General features: G+C 36.2%; 1 protein-coding gene across 1 annotated transcript in view; it reads left to right on the top strand.

Moving 5' to 3' along the window:
• The window catches only part of SPAG17 (sperm associated antigen 17), a 260,151-nt gene that overhangs the window by 46,380 nt on the left and 192,840 nt on the right, over positions 1-20,931 (top strand). Inside the window, exon 3 of the mRNA XM_044675536.1 lies at positions 1,288-1,359. Within this exon, the coding sequence (XP_044531471.1) occupies positions 1,288-1,359 (72 nt within the window). The remainder of the gene's footprint in view (positions 1-1,287; positions 1,360-20,931) is intronic.

Genomic DNA, 20,931 nt, shown 5'->3' with positions numbered 1-20,931 from the left:
CACTGTATTGCAAAAATATCAACTCAGGGCACAATTATTAAAAATTATCTTTCTATGGAAAACTACCATTAAAAAATAGAAATAGCCTAACAGCAAAATTTAAAATGACAAAGAAACACTAAATAATTAACCATACTTCCCCACTGCATGTAATAATAAAATAATTGTTTTAGTTGTTTTGCCCAGTTCAGTAGGCTTAATTCAGTCATACTCTACCATATGGATTCTTTTAGTAAACCAAGACTTGAGTCAGGGAGGGGGAAAAAAACCCCTAGCCTCTCCAAACCCATTGGTCTTCTTGGAAGCTTCTCTTCAAAGTTACATGGCAAATGGAGTTGTGGGATGGAGAGAAAGGGATAGGCAACTCATAGCTTGCAATCTCTCCCACTTTTGCACTGTTGAAATTCATCCAAAGCTTAGCTATTTAAAGTCCCCAAGGGTGTGGCTAATTTGTTTGCTCAGTGAATCATTTGTTCCCTTCTTGACTCGAGAGGTGTTCTCATCTCATAAAGGGATCACAGCATGTGACACCTTGTTAACACATTAAAACCTCATCATGTGTTACTGCATTCTGTGACTTTAATCTACTAAAGTGGAGAAGGAGCAATCAGGTCTCCCATCTTTCACTATCAAGGATGAATTCTTCATAGCCTTCAAAGGCTTCTAGCAAGCTCTGGACAATTGCTGAGTTTTCTTGTTTGAGGGAAATTTCTTTTGCCCTGAGGCTGGGCTCACTGCTTGGAAGACCTTCTGGCTTCTCCCCTTTTGGCTCACCCAGATGACCCTTCATATTCTGCTTGGAAATCTTGATATGCCCCATAGTAAATCACTGCCACCGTCCTTTTAAAATGTCCTCATTTAGGAATTCACACAACCCCTTGTGGTACACAAGTATAAAATGGACTGAGCACCCATTTCCATCTAAAGAGACAGATGTTGGCTTGTCCCAACTAGTTTCCAGTTTCCCTGTTGGTCATTTGTGATCAGGAGGGCTCTATTCTGTTTGGAGGAGGGGGATAATCTATGTGTGCGTGTGTGTATATGTATAGAGAAATATAAATGCATGTCCTATTTATATCCTATACATATCAAGACAATGCTATGCCACAGAAATATCCCAGAATCAGTTTTGCTTCTCTGAATTGCTTGGACCCCTGGGAGACCCTAAAAAGCAGGAATGATAAAGTAAAAAGTCCCTTAAGTTGTATGGTCTTTGAATGGAACAAGCAGCCTTTTCTTTTAGTCCATACATCCTGTTCTTTCTAAATATTTTTGCTTCTCTTACAGATCCGTTCACCACCTCCAGCCCCAGCTGCAAAAGGAAAGAAACAAGCTGTAGTTGCACCCTTGTTTTATGAGGTGGGTGAAAATACTTACTGAAAAGGTTTTTATTGATTTTTAGAAAAATGAAAAGTGAAGCAATAATGTCAAGGTGATATTCTCTGATTTAGCCATTGAAAACAAAGCGATTTCTTCCTGTATTCTGGTCTTAGAATGTCACAAAGCAAATATAAATAGGTAGAACTAACCATTTCCATCCAAATAGACAGATTCTGGCTTACCCTCATGAGTTTCCAGTTTCCCTATTGATCATTTGTGGTCAGGGGGCTCTTTTTTGTTATTGGGTTAATCTATGTGTCTTAATGTATTTACACACACATGTATATAGATACATATTCTAGCTAGATATAAATACAAATAGAGATACATATCCTACCTAGTTATCCTGCTCTAGCCTCTTTTCTCTTTAGATGTTATTTTCTTGAAGAGAATTTTTTAGGGATCTCCCTCTCTTAACAAAAGAAAGGAAAACCAGAAAACAAAGTGACTCTAAATATTTAAAATCATTCAAGTATTACATGATAGTTCTTGGATCTCTTCTCTTAATGAAAATTCCTGAGTAGGAGAGCATGTTATAAGAGATCACACAATGACCACATAGTATTCATTTTGCAGAGATCACAATGGACAAATGTACGTATGATTGTAAATGCAGTTTGAGAGAACATCAGTATATCACCTAATCCAACCCTTTCATTTTATAAATGAGGTAACTGAGATCCATGGAGGTTAAGTTACTTGCCAAGGGCCATACCAAGTGTTAAGTGTCAGAAGTGGAATTTGAACCAAGGACCTCTGACTCCAAAGCCAGTGCTCTTCCCACCATACTGCTTTGCCCGCCATATCTTTTGTCAAGCCTCACAGAAATACTTTGCTTGCAGATTGCTTTCCCCATCAGTTTGTAGGCTATTTTGCATGTTTCACCCTCCCCCTTTTCATCAGTGTGAGAATTAAAGTGCCACCATCTAGATTCATGGCCTATTCTGTCTCTAGCAGCTGCTTGACATAAGGTCTGATTTGGTTGACCCAGCCATACTCGGTGCACCAGGATTTCCTTTGGCCCTGCCTTGTTAAAGTTTAACTTACAGCCTGTGAGAGGCTATAAAATCCTGTGATTAATTAGAAGATCGCTTAAAAATTTCTCAAGCAGAGTTTTATGTTTCTCCAGATCTAGAGCATAAAGATTTTTGGATCCTTCTAAAAAGAATTTATTTGCATTTTGGCCCAGTGATGACTAATAACTATTATTTTTAATATGTCTCAGGTCTTGGCAGATTTTGAAATAAGGTTCATTTTTTTAGTTCATTTTTTAGTTTGTGTTGTTTGTTTGTTTTAAGTCTATTTGTAGTAATGGCTGAATACTATCTTAATGTGTCCCTTTGGGTTTATTTACTATTGATGGAATTGTGAATTTTATAGTTTTAACTCTCTCTAGACATTTCTCGTCATGAAAACAAACTTGCTCTAAATTGATGGAACTATATGTTATGCCTTAAATCTTTTGTTAAAAAGTCTTTAACCAAAATACTTGGGTATCTGAACTCTGGCTGGAGTTTTGCATGACACCTGAATTTAAATGATTGGAATTTTCTTTCTTAAACAGCACACACCACAGTAAGCAGTGCCCAGTTCCTTATGCTGGGACTCATTAGCCTACTGAGAGCTGCTTTCTACTTCAAAGATGCTCTTTTAAAAGCAGAAATGATAGCATGCGTGTTTTGACATATAATCCCAAAAGACTTTTTGACTTGGATGTGGAATATCACATCATGGCAAACCCAAAGCTACTTTAGAAAAACTCTCGCCTCAAATATGTGCAATGGCTCTCCTCAACTGCATATTCTTCACTCTGGGGAGGTCCATTTCACATCTGGTTCTACCAGGCCCTTCCATTGGAACATTTGGGCAGTGAACCTCCCTGACCCTCTCACATACCCTTCTCTGAACGATTCCAGAAGAATAAAGAATGAGGCATGGATCGGACCTTTGGTGCACAAGATATTCATTAATGTCATGGAATGTTCTGTGAGCAAAATCAGTAAAGAACACAAAAGAAAAATCCATATTCACAGGCAGGTCCAGCATCCCTCTGGTTTAGTAGCCCTTCAATAATTTGTCCTGAGATGTCACCTCCAAAGGCAAGGAGTCAGTGGAAAGGGCCATGTCCCCTTAGTAAGACCTGAGTTCCCAGCAGGTGTGATTTCTGGGGAAGCTGCTTCTTCAATCAAGGAAAGGCAAGTATTGGTGAAGAGACAAGTAAGAGGAGCAACAGGGGACACCTTTGTCCAGGAGAGTATTTTCCCAAGTCTTAACTAGAACAGGGCATTCTTGCATATTTGAATTAAAACCAGAGTGAGAAATAGGAACTCTTTACTGGTTCTGAGCCTGCTATATCCAAATATATTGAAGGCCAGTACTCTTTAGCCCTTCTAAATATCAGATATTAGAATGCCTGGAAGGTTAAACCCACAAAATGATGACACAATTTTGCTTAAGTGAAAAAAAATGTTGAATAGAAACTATCTGACACATGGACCAAAGGAGAAATTTTTAGTTCAATGTTCAATAATGAACATGCAAATCTAGTATAAATTCAGACCTATGAAATACTTGGATTATTGAAGAAATATCTAGCTTGGTTAAAAACGCGCAAATCTAACAAAATAATGAAATTTTAAAAACAATTCTTAACAATAATCTCAAAAGCAACATGTAATAAATAGAGGGTTGGAATTGGAGTCGGGAAGCTTTGGTCAAATCTTGCCTCTGGCATATATAAGCTAGGTGACTGAGGGTCACAAACCTTTAATGCAGCAGGGAACTAAGATTGTAAATTTTATAGATGATGTCTGTAACAGAGAGCGAATTGAGAACTCCCTTATACTGCTGAATTCACAAGTCTGGACCACAGAAATGATCATCTTAAATATATGACACATAAATATCCCTTAAAAGAGAACAGAGATCAATACTTCTCTAAGACCAAAAGGACTTGCCACTCCTAGAAAATACAGAGTACAAGAAATAAAAGAAAAAGGTTTCTTGTCGCTCTCCTGTCCACTAGAAGAGTAGCCTTCTGCCCCTGGGGAAAAGGAGTCACTATATTCCCTACTGCTCATTTTCCAGAAGACAACAGAGTCATAATAGAGATCTCTTTAAAAAACTATCTGCCTTTTGATCCAGCCATAGCACTGCTTGGTTTATACCTCAAAGAGATAATAAAGAAGACTTGTACAAAAATATTTATAGCCTCGCTCTTTGTGGTGGCAAAAAAGTGGAAAATGAGAGGGTGCCCTTCGATTGGGGAATGGCTGAACAAATTGTGGTATCTGTTGGTGATGTAATACTATTGTGCTCAAAGGAATGAAGAACTGGAGGAATTCCATGTGAACTGGAATAACCTCCAGGAATTGATGCAGAGTGAAAGGAACAGAACCAGGAGAACGTTGTATACAGAGAATGATACACTGTGGTACAAACGAACAAAAGGGACTTCTCTACTAGCAGCAATACAAGGATCCAGAGCAAAGTTGAGGGACTTATGAGAAAGAAAACTAGCCACATTCAGAGGAAGAACTGTGGGAGGAGAAACACAGAAGAAAAACAACTGCTCGAACACATGGGCTGATGGGGATATTATTGGGGAGGTAGATGCTAAACAATAATTCTAGTCCAACTATCAATAATATGGAATTAGTTCTTAATCAATGATACATTTAAATCCCAGTGGAATTGTGCATCGGCTACAGGAGGGTGAGGAGGATTTGGGGGAGAGGGAAAGAACATGAAATATGTAACTATGGGAAAATATTCAAAATAAAATTAAAATTAAAAAAATAATAATAGAGACCTCTGCTTCCCTTTACAACCCAAAGGGAAAAGGAAAGCAAGGTCAAAATAATACTAATAAGATGCTGGTCAAATCAGGTGGCATGATCTTAGCCATGTAGTTTCTTGATAGTATCCAGAGTTGTTCCTTAGCCCTTTCCCCACATGAAGAAGCAATATCTTGACTCCTGTGTTCTAAGGTTTATCATCTCTGAAGTCAATGGAAGGGATATTATTTTTGAAGAAATCAGTCCATTTTTAATTGAAGGAATCCTACTCCATCAATAACAATAAACAATCTAGCCTGTCTGTCTCATTGGAGGCCACAGTTTTGCCTCAAAGATGTCCTGCCCTGTTCATAATAGAAAGTCATTCCCTCAATCTCTGATCCCTTAGATAACCATCAATTCTAAACAATGAGAGAGTAACTTTGTGCCAGGTATTGACTATAATATTGCTAAACATAGCTGAAAGGGTACACTTATAACACTACCTAAAGTAGCTTAATTCTCACTTTGATTTCCACAAATTTCCTCAGCACTGTCTTCCTTGTGAACTGAGACCTAATGATATTTGGGATCTGAATTAAAGCACTTCTATAATGTTCTACCTGGAAGAAAAATGTAGAGAAAGGAAAGATAGTATTCCCCTAATTCATGGCATGGGAAATTCTAGATGAATGTTTGATCAAATGAGTTCGATAGGCCACCAATTTGTTCTTTTGCTAAACTGAACAATTTGGGGGCTCGTTAGCTGATCAAATTAACCAGAAATCTCAGAATTCCAAGGAAGCTTAAAGGACATCTATTTTTATCCAATCAATTATTTGGACATCAGATAGATTATCTATTACTAAAAGAAAACAATTAAAATTAAAATATGAACTATGTAAGGTAATACTTTGTATCCAATATTATTTGATAATAATCCCCTTTTGTCTCAGGATCACTTTTATACCCACTTCAGCCATTCAGAACACAATTTAGAACCAAAGTAATAAATGAGATCCCAATAGGCAAAAAATGAAATAATTAGGTCATTCAGAAAAAGCCACAGAATCTATAAGAAAAGCCTAAGTCTATAGCAGGAAAGTAGGAAAAGGTTAATTCTTGAGGATCAAAGTCAATAAATAACATTCAGGTCTGGTATACAAAAGGGACTTAAGGAAAATGGTATGGTAAGGGCTCAAACAGATGTTATGAAACATGTACTAAAACTTATGCACTTTACTCATAGGTAAATCCCTTAGGTCCTCACTCATACTAGTCTTATTTTAAACACAATTCCAACAAACATAATTTCTTGCACATTGTTTGCCCTTAAATAGAGCTTGTTGAATTTAATAAAATATCTTATTCCCCAACCCATCACATTTTAGAAGCAGCAAATTAGAACATAGTAGGAAAGGTGGCATGGTAGCAAAGCTGGTCTTAGAGTCAGGAATGTTTGTATTCAATTCCTGCCCATGATATATACTAGCTTTGCAACAATGGAAAAATAACTTAAACTCTCATTTCTCTACGGCAGTGGCATCAAACTCTAATAGAAATGAGGGCCATTAATCCCTATATAAGGCTATCTCAGATAGCATATTGACAGTCTTGAAATGTGATATTATCTATGTTTAATTGTATTTTTATTTAATTTATTAAATATTTCTCATTTTTATTTTAATCTGGAACAAGCCATACTCTTCTCTGTAATCCTATAAGACTATAAATTATTTTGTTATTTGTAGGAGTTACGTACATTTCATATGCGATACTTACAAAGAATAAGAGACTAAAATGTTTAAAAAGCAAGCAAAGAAATCAAAAGGTATAATAGAATAGAGATATTCTGCATAGAGATAAATGACCATAAATAGAACTCAATTACCCATCTCAGTATTAATTGTATTAAAACACAGAATAGTAACTAAAGTTTACAATGACCCTGTATCGCTAAGAAAATCATGTTATCATTACAGTAGAGAATTCCATTATAGAACTGCAGTATGTTAAGGCTGGAAGTGATCATAGAAATCATCTGCTGCCCACTCCCACCCCCATTTTACAAATGAGAAGATTGAGTATATAATCAATTAAATTATTTACCCAGATTTTTATTCAATATCATGCTCTGTTTAATAGACAACAAAATGTATGTTTCATTTTAGAAAGTTTTCCATCCAAGGTTAAAAGGCTGGAGTGTTGTCATGTAAGCAGGGATAAACTTCATTTAACCAGAAGATGCATTGATGAGTTAAATCTCTTTCTCCACAGATGCCTGGTAAAAGAGATATTCTATCAGAGTAGCACTGTCTATCTGAGACAAGTGTTGTTGACTTTGGGTAATAACTCAAAAGAATGGTTAAATCTGCAATATTTGTGTCACAGCAAACTAGACAAAAACTGAAATAGTCATCTTGAAGATTACAAATACTGAGTCTTATTGGTTGAGGCCATGTAGATAAAAATATCCAAAGGACAGATTCTACTTTTCTTTTATTATGTAGACAACTGCCATTTTACTGAAGCTTTGTAGAGTTTCATATCCTTCTCCTCAACTGGACATAATTGCTCCCTCCCCCAAATTTCATAGCTTCTCATAATTTTCTAGTTATATCTCTTGGAGGTCTCTTCAGACTTCCTCTTGTAGTTGTGCTTTATCATTTGCCCCAGGTCCCCTGATCCAGTTGAAGTGGTTGTCTCTTTAAAGCCACTGATGAGCCCCCACTGATACTTCAATTGCTAAACCAAACCAGATGACCACAAATTCAAAGCAAAGACATTTACAGAAAGAGCATAAGTCAATGATGTAGAAATAAATCAGTTATTCAACTCACAACCCCCGTTTCCAAAGAGCTGCCATAGCTCAACATATGTCTCTAAGGGAACACTAATCTCACTTCTGATTAACCCTTCAGTATCTTTAACTCAACAAAAGTGGGAAATAATAGTCACTCATTCATGACAGGTATGAGTAAATCTTGCCACAGGTGCTAGTAAGGTACTATCAATTCCAGTGCAAGTAGGAGGACTGTAGGGGGAAGAAGATGGGTGCTATTTCATGCCATATTTTTTGACATGTAATTCAAGACATGAATGTCTTGCAGCATTCTTTACCCAACTCCTGGTTCTGCTACCTACACCCAGGTGCCATCCTTTCTGTCACCATGGCTACATTCCATTAAGTTATGGTCACACTTCGATCTATTTGAAAATATCTCCCAGCTTTCTTTTTGCATTCTTTGTGCTCAGACATAACCGTCTAAGTCAAGTTTTCCCCCAATAAGACTTATTCCCCTCTGACCCAGGGCTTGTGGGAAATGAGGTACACATTATAGACATCCTCCTTACAATTTTATTACAATTCTTTATATACTTCTCTTTTCTCTTTACTATATTTGATATTCTTTGAGGGCAGGAACTATGCCTCACTTGTCCTTGCATCTTATTACCCAGTTACTACCTATAAGAGTGCACATTATACATTAAGAACAATACTTTATAAATGGATGAATTGACTTTTATATTTAAATCATGACCTCTTAAAAATCCTCAAGATGCAAATCTATGGCAAATATAAGTATTTTCAAGCACTGACATAAGTCCTTTTCTTTGTCTTTATGTCTTCCAACATAAATTCCATAGATAATGTATATGTGGATATTTTTCTCTTATATCACCTGTCAGGACTGGGTTTACATCCTCCTCCAACTCTTAATGGCCAATGTGTGATCATGGGGAAGTTATCTAGGGTTTTAGCATTAATTTTCCTATTTATTCTGTCTACCTTAAAGAATTGTTGTAAGAAAAACATTTGGCAAAAAAGTGCAATATAAATATTTAACTATTGATATGTAGAAGCTGGTCCATTTGACATGTTTCTTCTGACTAAAATGCTGCCCACTATTCCTCCTACCCCATTCTCTTCTTATAAAATGTTAGCCATCCTTCAAGGGCTATTCAGTGCCACCTCTTCTGTTAAACTTCACCTTAAAAGGGCATATGGGATGTTCAGTAAGGACTGGCGCTTCTGGTGAGAGGGCTTACTGAACCCTTTTTAGGGTTACTCATCCATTTTTGGTGTCTACCTGTCACCCAACTCACCTGTGGCTCCAAGAAGTTATAGCATGTATAGCTATGTTACAGCTATAACTGCCTGAGCAGACAGGCTAACCTAGGTTGAAGATTGAAAGTAGACAACAGTCTTTAAACCTGTTGGTTACTGAGAGGCATATGTACCCCAAGCATGTGAAGACCTGGCCAAGAGAAATAGATGGATGAAAATAAGTTGTTTCGATGACCATGAAGATAGTGGAAGTAAACTTTGTCGAGTACTTAGAGCTTGGTAAGACATCCAAGTCAGCCACTGGATCCTGGGCCATCACCAGTCATCCTGACTTTTATCATGTCACTAGACTTTGATGATCCTGGAAGAGAAAATGAGTCTGATGACTTTGTATAACTCCATAATCCAATTCACGAGCAAATCACTCATCATGATGTCAACTGGTCTTTGAAAACAAAGCACCAACAACAACATCTTGAATTATTATTATTAATGTATTAGTCTTATTTCTCCCAATTGTACTGTAATATCCTAATTGATAGCCTGATGATAGTGGAAAGAGCATACATTTTGAAGCCAGAAGACTAGAGTTCAAATTCTAATACTCTTTACTACCTTTGAACTTGGACAAATTACTTTACTTGTGCAAGCCTGTTTCCTCATATATAAAATAAGAGGTCAAAGTTGGTAATCCATATGAGTCTTTCTTGCTTTAAATCTGATAATCTTTATATAACCCAAGAGACTAGTATACATTAGGCACACTTATCAAATTAACTTGAAATGTATATATTAGTGCATATGTATACATAAATTGGAATACACATTCATGTATATGTTACTTAAAGGCAACTAAAATAACTAGTGTTCTTTGATAGATGTTTGTTAAAATTTAAAATAAGGAATCATGGTATATATTTCATGAACCACACAAAGAAATCCTCTTAGTGGGTCTTTGTGAAACATTTAGCTTTGAGGAACTTGATAGCTGCTGAGTTAGAAAATCAAGATGGCTCATTTGCACAAAGGTTTGCTTCTACTGCTTATATGAAGTTAGAATCAATAATTTGTCTTGTTATTTATTGACTTGGAATATTTCTCCACATTTAGGAAGGGCCTATTAGGGAAGCTTCTCTGCAGGTATAACAAAACACACACACATAAATCTTTCAGCATTTATTAAGTACCTATTATGTGCCAAGCACTGTACTAGATGTGGGTGGTACAGATAGAAATAAATAATGTATGTTTGTGTGTATGCTTGTATGTGTGCATATGTGTATATTTATGTTTAAATATATATATTGTTTACTCATATATGAAATTTCAAGGTGAAAAGGGACCAGCTGAATATTATTATCAAAAATATCTCTACCAAAAAAAATTAAAACTATATAGCAAAGATTCCCACAGATTTCATGAAACAGGCATATTCAAAAGCAGGACAAAATTGCAATTGATAGATCACCAGGCCTGAAGTCAGGAAGACCTGAGTTCAAATTCATATTCAAACACTTCCTACTGTGCAACTCTGAGCAAGTCATTTAGCCTCTGCCTCCTTTTCTCATTTGAAAAAGTAAAATAGACTTAGCACCTACTTCCTGGAATTTTGTTATAAGAATTAAAAAAGATAATAATTATAAAGCACTTGGTATAATGCCAGCCATGCAATAAACACTATATTATTTTAAATTATTTTGATTTAACTTTAAAATTATTTTATAATACATCAATACTATTTTAATATATTATATTATTTACATATTATTAATATAATACTTGTATGGTATATATTTAATAGTTATTATATTATGCATCATTTATATGATATTTTTTTTAGTATATAAATTTCTTCAACAGAAACTAATTTGAACAGTTCTTTAGACTGTGCCACATAAGTGATTTATACAGATGATAAATTTATTATGAAATTTTCTCTTTATTCCTACATGCATATACATATATATAAAATATATTTGTGTACATATGTACCATTATACTATATGTAGATAATATAGGATTGATAAGATATTTATATATAAACATACACACAAACACTAGAGCCAATTTCATTTAAATATCTTATTGGGAATACTTCCCCTTCCATAAGGTTATTTCACAGTTGGAAGACTGGTTTATAGAAAGATCTTTTCAGATATTAATCTTGAGAATATTGAAATAAGCCCAAGCTGAGTAATATAAATTGAAAATATTGCATCTTCATTTCTAATTTGCTTTACTTTCTCTTAGATGCTTTTCAGTATTGTCAACTCAAAGTGAATTAGCTCCCTTCCCTAAATATATTATTTGCATTTTCCTTCTTTTCATATTGCCTAGAAATGATGTAAGCAGACCAAAGCTCACAGAATCTTAGAGCCAGAAGAAAATTTTGAGGTCAGTTAGTCCAACCATTTTCTTTTACAGATGTGGAAATTGAGGCCCAGGAAAATGAAGCAATTTCCCCAATATGACAGTTACCCAGGGGCACAAAGGGTACCGTAATGTTGGTATCCCTACTGCCAGTCCAGTGTTCTTTCCACTTATTTTTGCATCTTTCCAAGTTCTTTTTTTCATGTGTTATCTTCAACAATTCACAATATAGAAAACATTAACTTACTTGTTTCCTTCCTTGACCAGATTGCTAACGTTTCATTCCTCAAACAAAGCTTCTAATTCAGCTGTTCCCAAACTGTTTTGTATCACTCCAGTGTTCCACATGGTGTCCATAGGGATTCAGTAAGAAAATATGTCCATGCTAGTAATGGCTTTACCTCCAAAATATTCAATATGAAATGATGTATGTATCAAAAATATTTATTATGTTAAATGATGTTTTGTATGAATATCAGCTTAATTTCCTTTATTTTAACCCAGATTTTTTCCAATCTCCCTTTATCCCAGAGAGGGCCCCCTGGGCTAAGATTTATGGATTCTGTCAATATATTTCAAGTCCCAGAGCATTCCCAAATTAGTTTGGGAAATTCTGCTCCCATTGACAGAATTTGCAATACAAGTAGAAGTCCTTACTTACTTTGGGGGTGTCCCCTGTCAAAATGAAAAATGATCAAATATGCATGTTTTAGCAATAGAAACAAAAAATTTGTGAAAATATTTAAGCAGTTTGAAGTTATTAAAATGGCAAATCCACTGAGGCCAAGCCATGTAGTATGTCATGGAAGAAGCTAAGGAGAATGGAGACAGGAAGCTTTCTCTTGCATTTCCAATTCTGCATTTTAAAACACACACACACACACACACACACACACACACACACACACACACACACACTCCTTGGAAGAACTGGAAAAGAGCCAACATAATGCCATTATTTCAGAGAGAGCTTAGGGACACACCAGGAAATTACAGGCCAGTTAGTTTAACTTCACTTATAGGAAAAGTATTAAAAACTGCTGCAAGAGATCAAGAGAAGGGATGCTTAGAAAAAGAAAAAAGGATGCTTAGAAAAGCAAAGCTTGAGTCAGGCGAGCCCAGCTAACATGATTTTCTGGAAGGGAAGGTCATGTCTTAGGAACTTGTTGAAATTCTTTGAAGATATTACAGACCTAAAAGAGTAAAGTGAATAACAGCATATGCATATCTTTTTCCATTCCACATCAATTGTGAAGAAATGCCTAGAAACCAGAAGAGGTCTGCACCAGGACTCTTAGCAACTACAGTTAAAACTGCTATCAAAATAGTAACCCGCCCAAAAAGTGGGATCCAGTGGAATGATTTCAATCTGGAACCAATTAATACAACTTAATACGTATAAATATAAAATCACAAGTTGTGGAAAAGCCAGTAATATCAAACCCACTCCAGCCTGCTTTAAGAATGATTAGGGACTTGTATGGAAAATTTTTGCTTCAAAGAGAATTTGTTGTAGACTCTAAGACAAGGAGGAATCATTGTCCAGAGCTAGCCTTTATAATTAGAAAATAGTACAGAATAAAGTTTTTAGAGATAAGAAAGGAAAGGTTTCTAAAAAATAAAAGAAGCAAAAATATGAATATATGTTAGAACTGGGCACCCCAATGTCCCTGGTTTGGTACAGACTGGTGGAGGCCAATACCAGTGGCCCAGGGTCAAGAACCAGTGTTCTTCAGGGTCAAGAAAAAGTCAGTAATCTGACTATGAGATTAGGATCAGGATTTGGTGACAAGAATACAGATATACATCTATGTGTATGAGTCCAAAGGCAACAAGAGTAGTAATAGTAAAATATGAAAATGGATTTATGATCTCATAGATTTATAAGTTTCTAGCATCAAAGTAGATGATTACCCATTCATGTTTGCCTATCTTTTTTAACTCTTGTATATGTTCTTTCATAAATTCACCATCAGAAGTTTACCCAGTGTCTTGGAAGACTTCCTAATTTTCTTCTCATGTTACAAAGGTACCAGTCATACAGTCTAAATGTCATCCCATGCCCTTGCCACATGACTAGCGCATCATACAATTAGTTGATGGTATTTTTTACTATTTTTCTCCATGCTTTCTCATTGTTAATATATTGCAACCCTCTCTCTCTCTTTCTCTCTCTCTCTCTCTCTCTCTCTCTCTCTCTCTCTCTCTCTCTCTCCCTTTCTCTCTCCCCCCTTCCTCCCCCTTTTTCCATTGTCCTTGATGTTGAAGAGATGGTGTTATATAGAAATCTCTACAGATCTTTTCCATTTTTCTTCCATTTCTTGTCCTATTTATGCACTTGGCTTGAGTTTTGTATCTCTTGCAAAGCATTCTTTAAAGTAGTTTTTACCTCCTAAAGGCTTCTTTCTGTTTAAAAAGATTCTTCTCAAAATCATATATAATCTTGCTTTGTAAAATTTTGCAGGCATTAACTGATGTTGCCCTTGTTTACTATCTCCTCCTGCTTGGTAACTGAGTCAAATGTTTACTGACTAAGAAACTTAAGGGCTCATTGCTCCCACAGTAATAGAGAGAAAGAACAAGTAAAATCAAGTCAATTCAACAAACATGATTTGAATGCCTACTCTTAACAGCATTATGCTATGCTTGATGGAGTTTAAAATTTTATATAAAACCAAATCCCCACGTTCATTGAACTTTCATTCTAGGAAGAAAACAAAATATGAACAAAGATAATTATAATGCATTGTAATACATGAATTGAATAGGATGGATATTGGAATGGTACAAAAAAAAAGTGCTATGTGATGTGCAAAGAAATGTTTGTTACCGAAAGGGAGGCTAAGTGGAAGACTCTATGGACTTGAGTATTAAAAGATGAGTAGAAACTCAAAAAGGTGGAAGAAGAGGGAAATATTATGGCCATAGAAACAGTGTGGAAACATAGAAGTGAAAGAGCAGAAAGGCAGAGGTATGTTTATGGAACAGAGTGTATCTAATTTGTCTATACTGCTTCTAAATATCTTTTTTCCTTCAAAAGAATATAAACTCCTTGAAGCAAAGACTTTTTTTGCTTGTCTTGACATTCCTAGCACTCACCCAGTATCAGACACCTAGTAGATACTTAATAGATGCTTCCTAACTGATTTGATTATATAATTTATATATTTTATTTACTTAATTGTATTTATATACATATAATTTATGAATTATATAAAGCTGATTACATAAAAACAGCTTTCTAATAAATATTTGCTTAATGACTTTAGCAAATGATTGAGTATGGATTCCCCAGGGTCCCACAGAGAAAGTTGCTTGCACATTCATGAAGCAAAATCAATGAGAGGGTGAGATGGCCTCCACAGAAACTGAGAAGTCTGAAATAGATGAAGGAAGACAACAAGATTCCCTTTTGCATGTTTTTAGTTGTTATTGTTGTTTCTCCTTCATTTTCTAAGAGGACCAATGATACCATGTCACAGCTTGTGAGTAAATTGGATTTAAGTGAAGCAGAATTGCACAAAGTTGTCAGCCTCATTCTCTCTTCCAGAACCATCAAAGTCCAATGGCAAGGTGAAGGTCAACATGACTGCCAATTGCTCAGGATGCAGTGGATGACTTTGGTGTCTTTGATATCTGATGAAGTTCTAAGCATTCCACAGCACGTTTCAGCTGCCTTCATGGCCACTGGAACAAATTGTTCTCATATACCCATTCCACTAAGGAAAGTCTTCTCATGCTTGGGGTAGATATCTCCCAATTCAACAATTGGTTTTATGCCCAACAGTTAACCCTCAACCTAGTTTATTCCACTGGTGAGATGATTTTGTTGAGGTATGGCCATTGCTCAAGCTCAGCCTCTTGGAACCACAGGTGAGGGTTGGGTGACAGATGGAAACCAAAGATGATGTATAGCCCTTTTCAGGGCTCACCAAGCCTTCACACCAGAGGTGCTATCCCTTCCTAAACACCTCATACACCAACATAGTAATTCAATGGGACATGTAGACAGAAACATGCAGAAGACAGTAAGCCTCAAATTCAGGAGAGATATTTGAGATGGATATATCAATTTGGGAATGATCTAAATTGAAAAGATAACTGAAGCCAAGGAAATGGAACTTTCTTATCTTTGTCCTTGCTTTATATCTATATACATATCTTCCAAAAAAATCTAAGTTTATGAGTTTCCTATGCATTCACATTCATCTCTTTAGACAACTTCCCTATTTTTCCTCAGTGGAATCATTTGTCTATGTCTTCAGAATTTAATTCTTGGGAAATTTCTTTCCCTCTTGAACAAACTCTGCTGTATAATTTTAGGTCTTGGTCTAAAATGATCTTATCTTATCTTTTCTCTGAACACTTTGAAATATCTTCTTCCCAGAACTAGGGTATATGTCAATTTGCCCGACTTTCCTCCCCTCTATCATGGACTCTTATGGAGTCATCATTTTCTTCCATGCTCTTAGCATTTCTACTTCAGTAAACATTCTTCCTTTTAGATCAGAATATGGCATGGAAAAGCATTTTCCTTATCATTTTCTCTACTTTTTGAAGAATGAAATTCTCATTAAGATAAATCAGTTTTTGTATTCTCAACAATGTGTGCTTATCTATTCCTCTCAATTTAGCAAATATCCTTGTTACCAGCAAACTTCATCCAAACTGCCAATTAAAAAAAAAAAAAAGTATTAAAAAAAGCCAAGGACAGATCCCTGGGACTTTCCATTAGAGAGCCATTCCAAGCTGATATAAATACATTTCTAATTACCCTTTCAGCCCAATGAATCAGCTTGTCCTTTATTCACTTAAAGGTGTTATCCTGTAGCTCACATCTCTCTATAATTCTCTACAAGGATAGCACAAACCACCTTCAAATACCTTACGAAAATGCAGGTAGGTTAATATGGCCATTTCATAGGACTTGGGGCTAAACAAGATGTTAAAGATTATTTAATCTAACCCCCTAATTTTATAGTTGAGGAAATGGAGACTCAGTAAAATATAGTAGCCTAATTGGATTGGACCTCAAGCTCTCTAACTTGAAATCCAGCACCTTTATCAATTAGACCATTTATTGTTTTCAGTCATGTGCACTTTTCCTGACCCCATTGGGGGTTTTCTTGGAGAAAATAGTGGAGCGCTTTGCCATTTCCTTCTCCAGCTCATTTTACATATCAGCAAATAGGGTTATGCGATTCGCCCAGGATCACACAGCTAATAAATGTCTGAGGCAAGATTTGATCTTGGGAAGAGAAATCTTCCTGATTCCATGCTCAGCATTCTATCCACTGCACCCCTAGCTGTCCCATTATTCCATATTGTCCAGGAATATTAGACCTCTTGAAAACAACCTGATGAGCAACACAGAATGAGATTAAGAAGGCTCTGCTGTCAGAGTTAAAAGGATACAGGACTCAGAAAGAAGCAATAATAAAGTATTAGTTCTTCCTGTACCATTGAGACTATAAACAGTATGGTCCTTAAAATCTAAATTGAATGGTGCTATCCTATCTCCATCCCAACCTGCCTCCCTTCCCCCCCACAAAAAAAATAGTATTCATTTTTTTAAACATTTATTAATATTCATTTTTAACATGGTTACATGATTCATGCTCCTACTTTCCCCTTCACCCCCCGCACTCCCCCCACCCATGGCCGATGCACATTTCCACTAGTTTTGTCATGTGTCCTTGATCAAGACCAGTTTCCAAATTGTTGGTAGTTGCATTGGTGTGGTAGTTTCGAGTCCACACCCTCAATCATGTCCACCCCGACCCATGCGTTCAAGCAGTTGTTTTTCTTATATGTTTCCTCTCCTGCAGTCCTTCCTCTGAATGTGGGTAGCGTCTTTACCATAAATCCCTCAGAATTGTCCTGTGTCATTGCATTGCTGCTGGTACAGAGGTCCATTACATTCAATTTTACCACAGTATATCAGTCTCTGTGTACAATGTTCTTCTGGCTCTGCTCCTTTCGCTCTGCATCAGTTCCTGGAGGTCTCTCCAGTTCTCCTGGAACTCCTCCAGTTTATTATTCCTTTTAACACAATAGTATTCCATCACCAGCATATACCACATTTTTAATGGTAGTCTTTTAAATAGTAGCCATTATGTCATAAAGCATTTGAAATTTTGTCTTGTTTAAGGAGTATTGTTAGTCTTTCTCATTTATTTCTCAAGTCACTCAATTGCTTTGCAATATATCATTATTTCTCCCATTATTGATTTGGAGAAAACAATATATTCAGCCATTCTTTTTGATGTTGTTTACTCTGTTTTATTGATTGGCTTATGTATATGTTTAAATCAAGCAGTCTAATTCTATTTGATTTGTTTAAAAGAGAACTTGAAAACATTAAATTGAGCCATTTTTTAAAAAGTGTTTTTGATAGATAGGCATGGCCTAAAGTATCAAAAGATGCGATCACCAAGCTAATCAGTGTGGGCCATGATTTTATTTCATAGTCCCTGGTAACTTGATCTACTGAGCACGACTTTGGGTGGCACAGTGTCTATTTTCCATAGCAGTGAGCCTTCAGTTTGTGGTGATAGGTTTCAGTAGCACGCTGTGCCTAGGAAATGATAGAACATAAATTGAGAACTTAAAGGGACTTTTGTAGTTGCTGTTCAGTTATTTCAGTCATGTCCAACTCTTTGTGACCCTTTTTGGGGTTTTCTTGGCAAAGATACTAGAGTGGTTTGCCATTTCCTTCTCAAGCTCATCTTACAAATGAAGAAACTGAGGCCAACTGGTTAAGAGACTCATCAGGGTCTAAGTGTCTAAGTGTCAGCTAATAAATGTCTGAATCCAGATTTGAACTCAGGTCTTCCTGAGGCCTGTTAGAGGCCATCCAATACAACCATGAGGTTATTCAGGAATATACAGGAGGTAACACGGAAAAATAAGTGGCAGACTCAGGTTTTGAAACCAGATGACTTATTACCATATCTAGTGTTCTATTGTACTACACAATCTTACATCACAGGTTTTTCACTAAATGAAATTTGATTAATCAAGATTTAATTGATTAATTGATTAATCAGCATTTAATTCCATAGGAACATCAATCTAACTCCAAGGAAATAAAAAAGGCCAGAAAGTATTTAAAAGATATTTGGATTGGGTCATTGCATTATTCTCTGCTGCCAGGAGAGAAACCAGACATGTATTTCTACTTTCTTATACATGAAATTGGGCTTCAAAAGACATAATGGTGTACTGAATAGTATTATACCTAAGCCAAGAACACCAGAGTTCAAATTCAGCCTCAAACATCTATTAGCTACGTGATTCTAGACAAGTTCACTCAACTTTTCTAGGACTGCTAAATCTCTAAAACAAAGGGAGTTGGACCTCTAAATCTATGACCCTGGGAGTATCTTGTCCCTAATTATAAGTTTATTTTTGTTTTATTTCAGTCATGTCTGACTCTTTGTGACCCCATTTGGGGTTTTCTTGGCAAAAGTATTAGAGTAGTTTGCCATTTCCTGTTCTAGATTATCTCTATCTCTGTATCTATATCTCTAGATAAACAGGACTAAGTGACTTGCCCAGGGTCACATTGCTAGTATCTGAGGCCAAAGATGATCTCAGGAAAGTGAGTCTTCCTGACTTCAGACCAGGCACTCTATGTCACCACCTAGCTACAGGTATAGTATAGGAGCTAATTGGATAGAGTACAAATTTATATAAGAAATAGCAATTATAATAGTTATAATCATTATTTTGTATTATAATTTATAACTTTCAAAGCATTCTTTTACCTTTTGAAATGTAGGGTGTACAGGATCACTGTATATATAACATATAAATGTGTGTGTGTGTGTGTGTGTGTAGCTACGTGCCACTGCTTGTTGTAAGGAATCAATCTATCAATAAACATTTATTGAGCACCTAAGTATCAAGCATTGTGATAAGTGCCGACTCCCTCAAGAAAACCAAAAAACAAATTGCTTACAGCTGAAACTAACAGGTCTTTGTGAATACCTCTGCGGCCACAATTTTTATTAATGAGGGGCAACTAGATGGTTCAGTGGATGGAACACTGGGCCTGGAGTTGGGAACACCTGAATTTATATCCAGCCTCAGTCACAAACTAGTTGTGTGACCTTGGACAAGTCACTTAAGCTCTGTTTGACTTAATCCACTGAACAAGAAAATGATAAACATTTTAGTATCTTTGCCAAAAAAGCCCCATGAACAGCACCAGCATGCTGTGGTCCATGGGGTTACAAAGAGTCAGACAACTAATTTACTGAACAACAACAAAAGACGCCAATAAAGGGTCCTTTATTTTCTAGACTGACAGTACCAGTTCAAAAAATCCTATCCATCATAGTCACGTAAAAATTAGTATCAAATTTTTAACCTTTTTCAATAACTTATTCAGAAAAGATAAACTATTTCTAACTCCATAACAAAATGTCCTTATAACTTTTTGTTCTCTTGTTTTTTCTACAAATGAGAGAGGATTTAATTACTTATCTATACATTAAATTTCCTGTCCCTTGGAATGTCAAGAGGGCAAAGTCTGTTAATATAACAACAGATGCTAGCTCACCATTCTTGATATGCCTAGTTTGCAGCTGTGAGGGAGGGATGGGTAGGGAAAGGATTTGGAAGAACAGTAGGAGGGAAAGTAATGGACATGGGGTGTGCAGAAGAGTGGTAGCCAGGTCTTGCCTTAGGTAGGGAAATGAATAGGAGTTCTTAAAATGTATTCATGTGAATAGAGGAGAGAGTAACATGGCCCTAATAATGGGTTTCATTCTTTCGTTCAAGTAGAGCAGGCAATTCAGGAGATACTCTCTCCCTTCTTTTAATACAAGTTGTATTTTCCAGGACTCCATCCCACCCTAGGAGATAGAGTGCATGAGGACTAGACGCAGCTAGTGTTTATGGTAGATAAAGGGTCATGGGTCCAGAGGTAGGATTTACTCACCTTAGATGGAGGTTAAGTGGTTAACATGAAGACATGGAGTCAGACCAGGCTCTGTGACTTGGAGAATGGTGATTTCCACAAAATAACCATTTCCTTTGTCTATTAATGTTCCTGGAAGTAAGGTTCATGAAACACATCCCTCCCCGAAAAAAAATAAATGAGAAAGAGAGAAGCAGAAGAAGCAGAAGCAGAAGCAGAACAAGAACAAGAACAAGAAAAAGAAGAACAAGAACAAGAAGAACAAGAAGAACGAGAAGAAGAACAAAAAGAAGAAGAAGAACAAGAAGAAAGCAAAAGGAGAGAGAGAGAGAGAGAGAGAGAGAGAGAGAGAGAGAGAGAGAGAGAGAGAGAATGTGTGTGTGTGTGTGTGTGTGTGTGTGTGTGTGTGT

The sequence above is a fragment of the Gracilinanus agilis genome, chromosome 4 (genome assembly GCF_016433145.1).
Source record: "Gracilinanus agilis isolate LMUSP501 chromosome 4, AgileGrace, whole genome shotgun sequence".
NCBI classification, from domain to species: Eukaryota; Metazoa; Chordata; class Mammalia; order Didelphimorphia; family Didelphidae; genus Gracilinanus; species Gracilinanus agilis.
The sequence above is the reverse complement of the archived record's forward strand: the minus strand, read 5'-3'. Positions and strand labels throughout refer to the sequence as shown.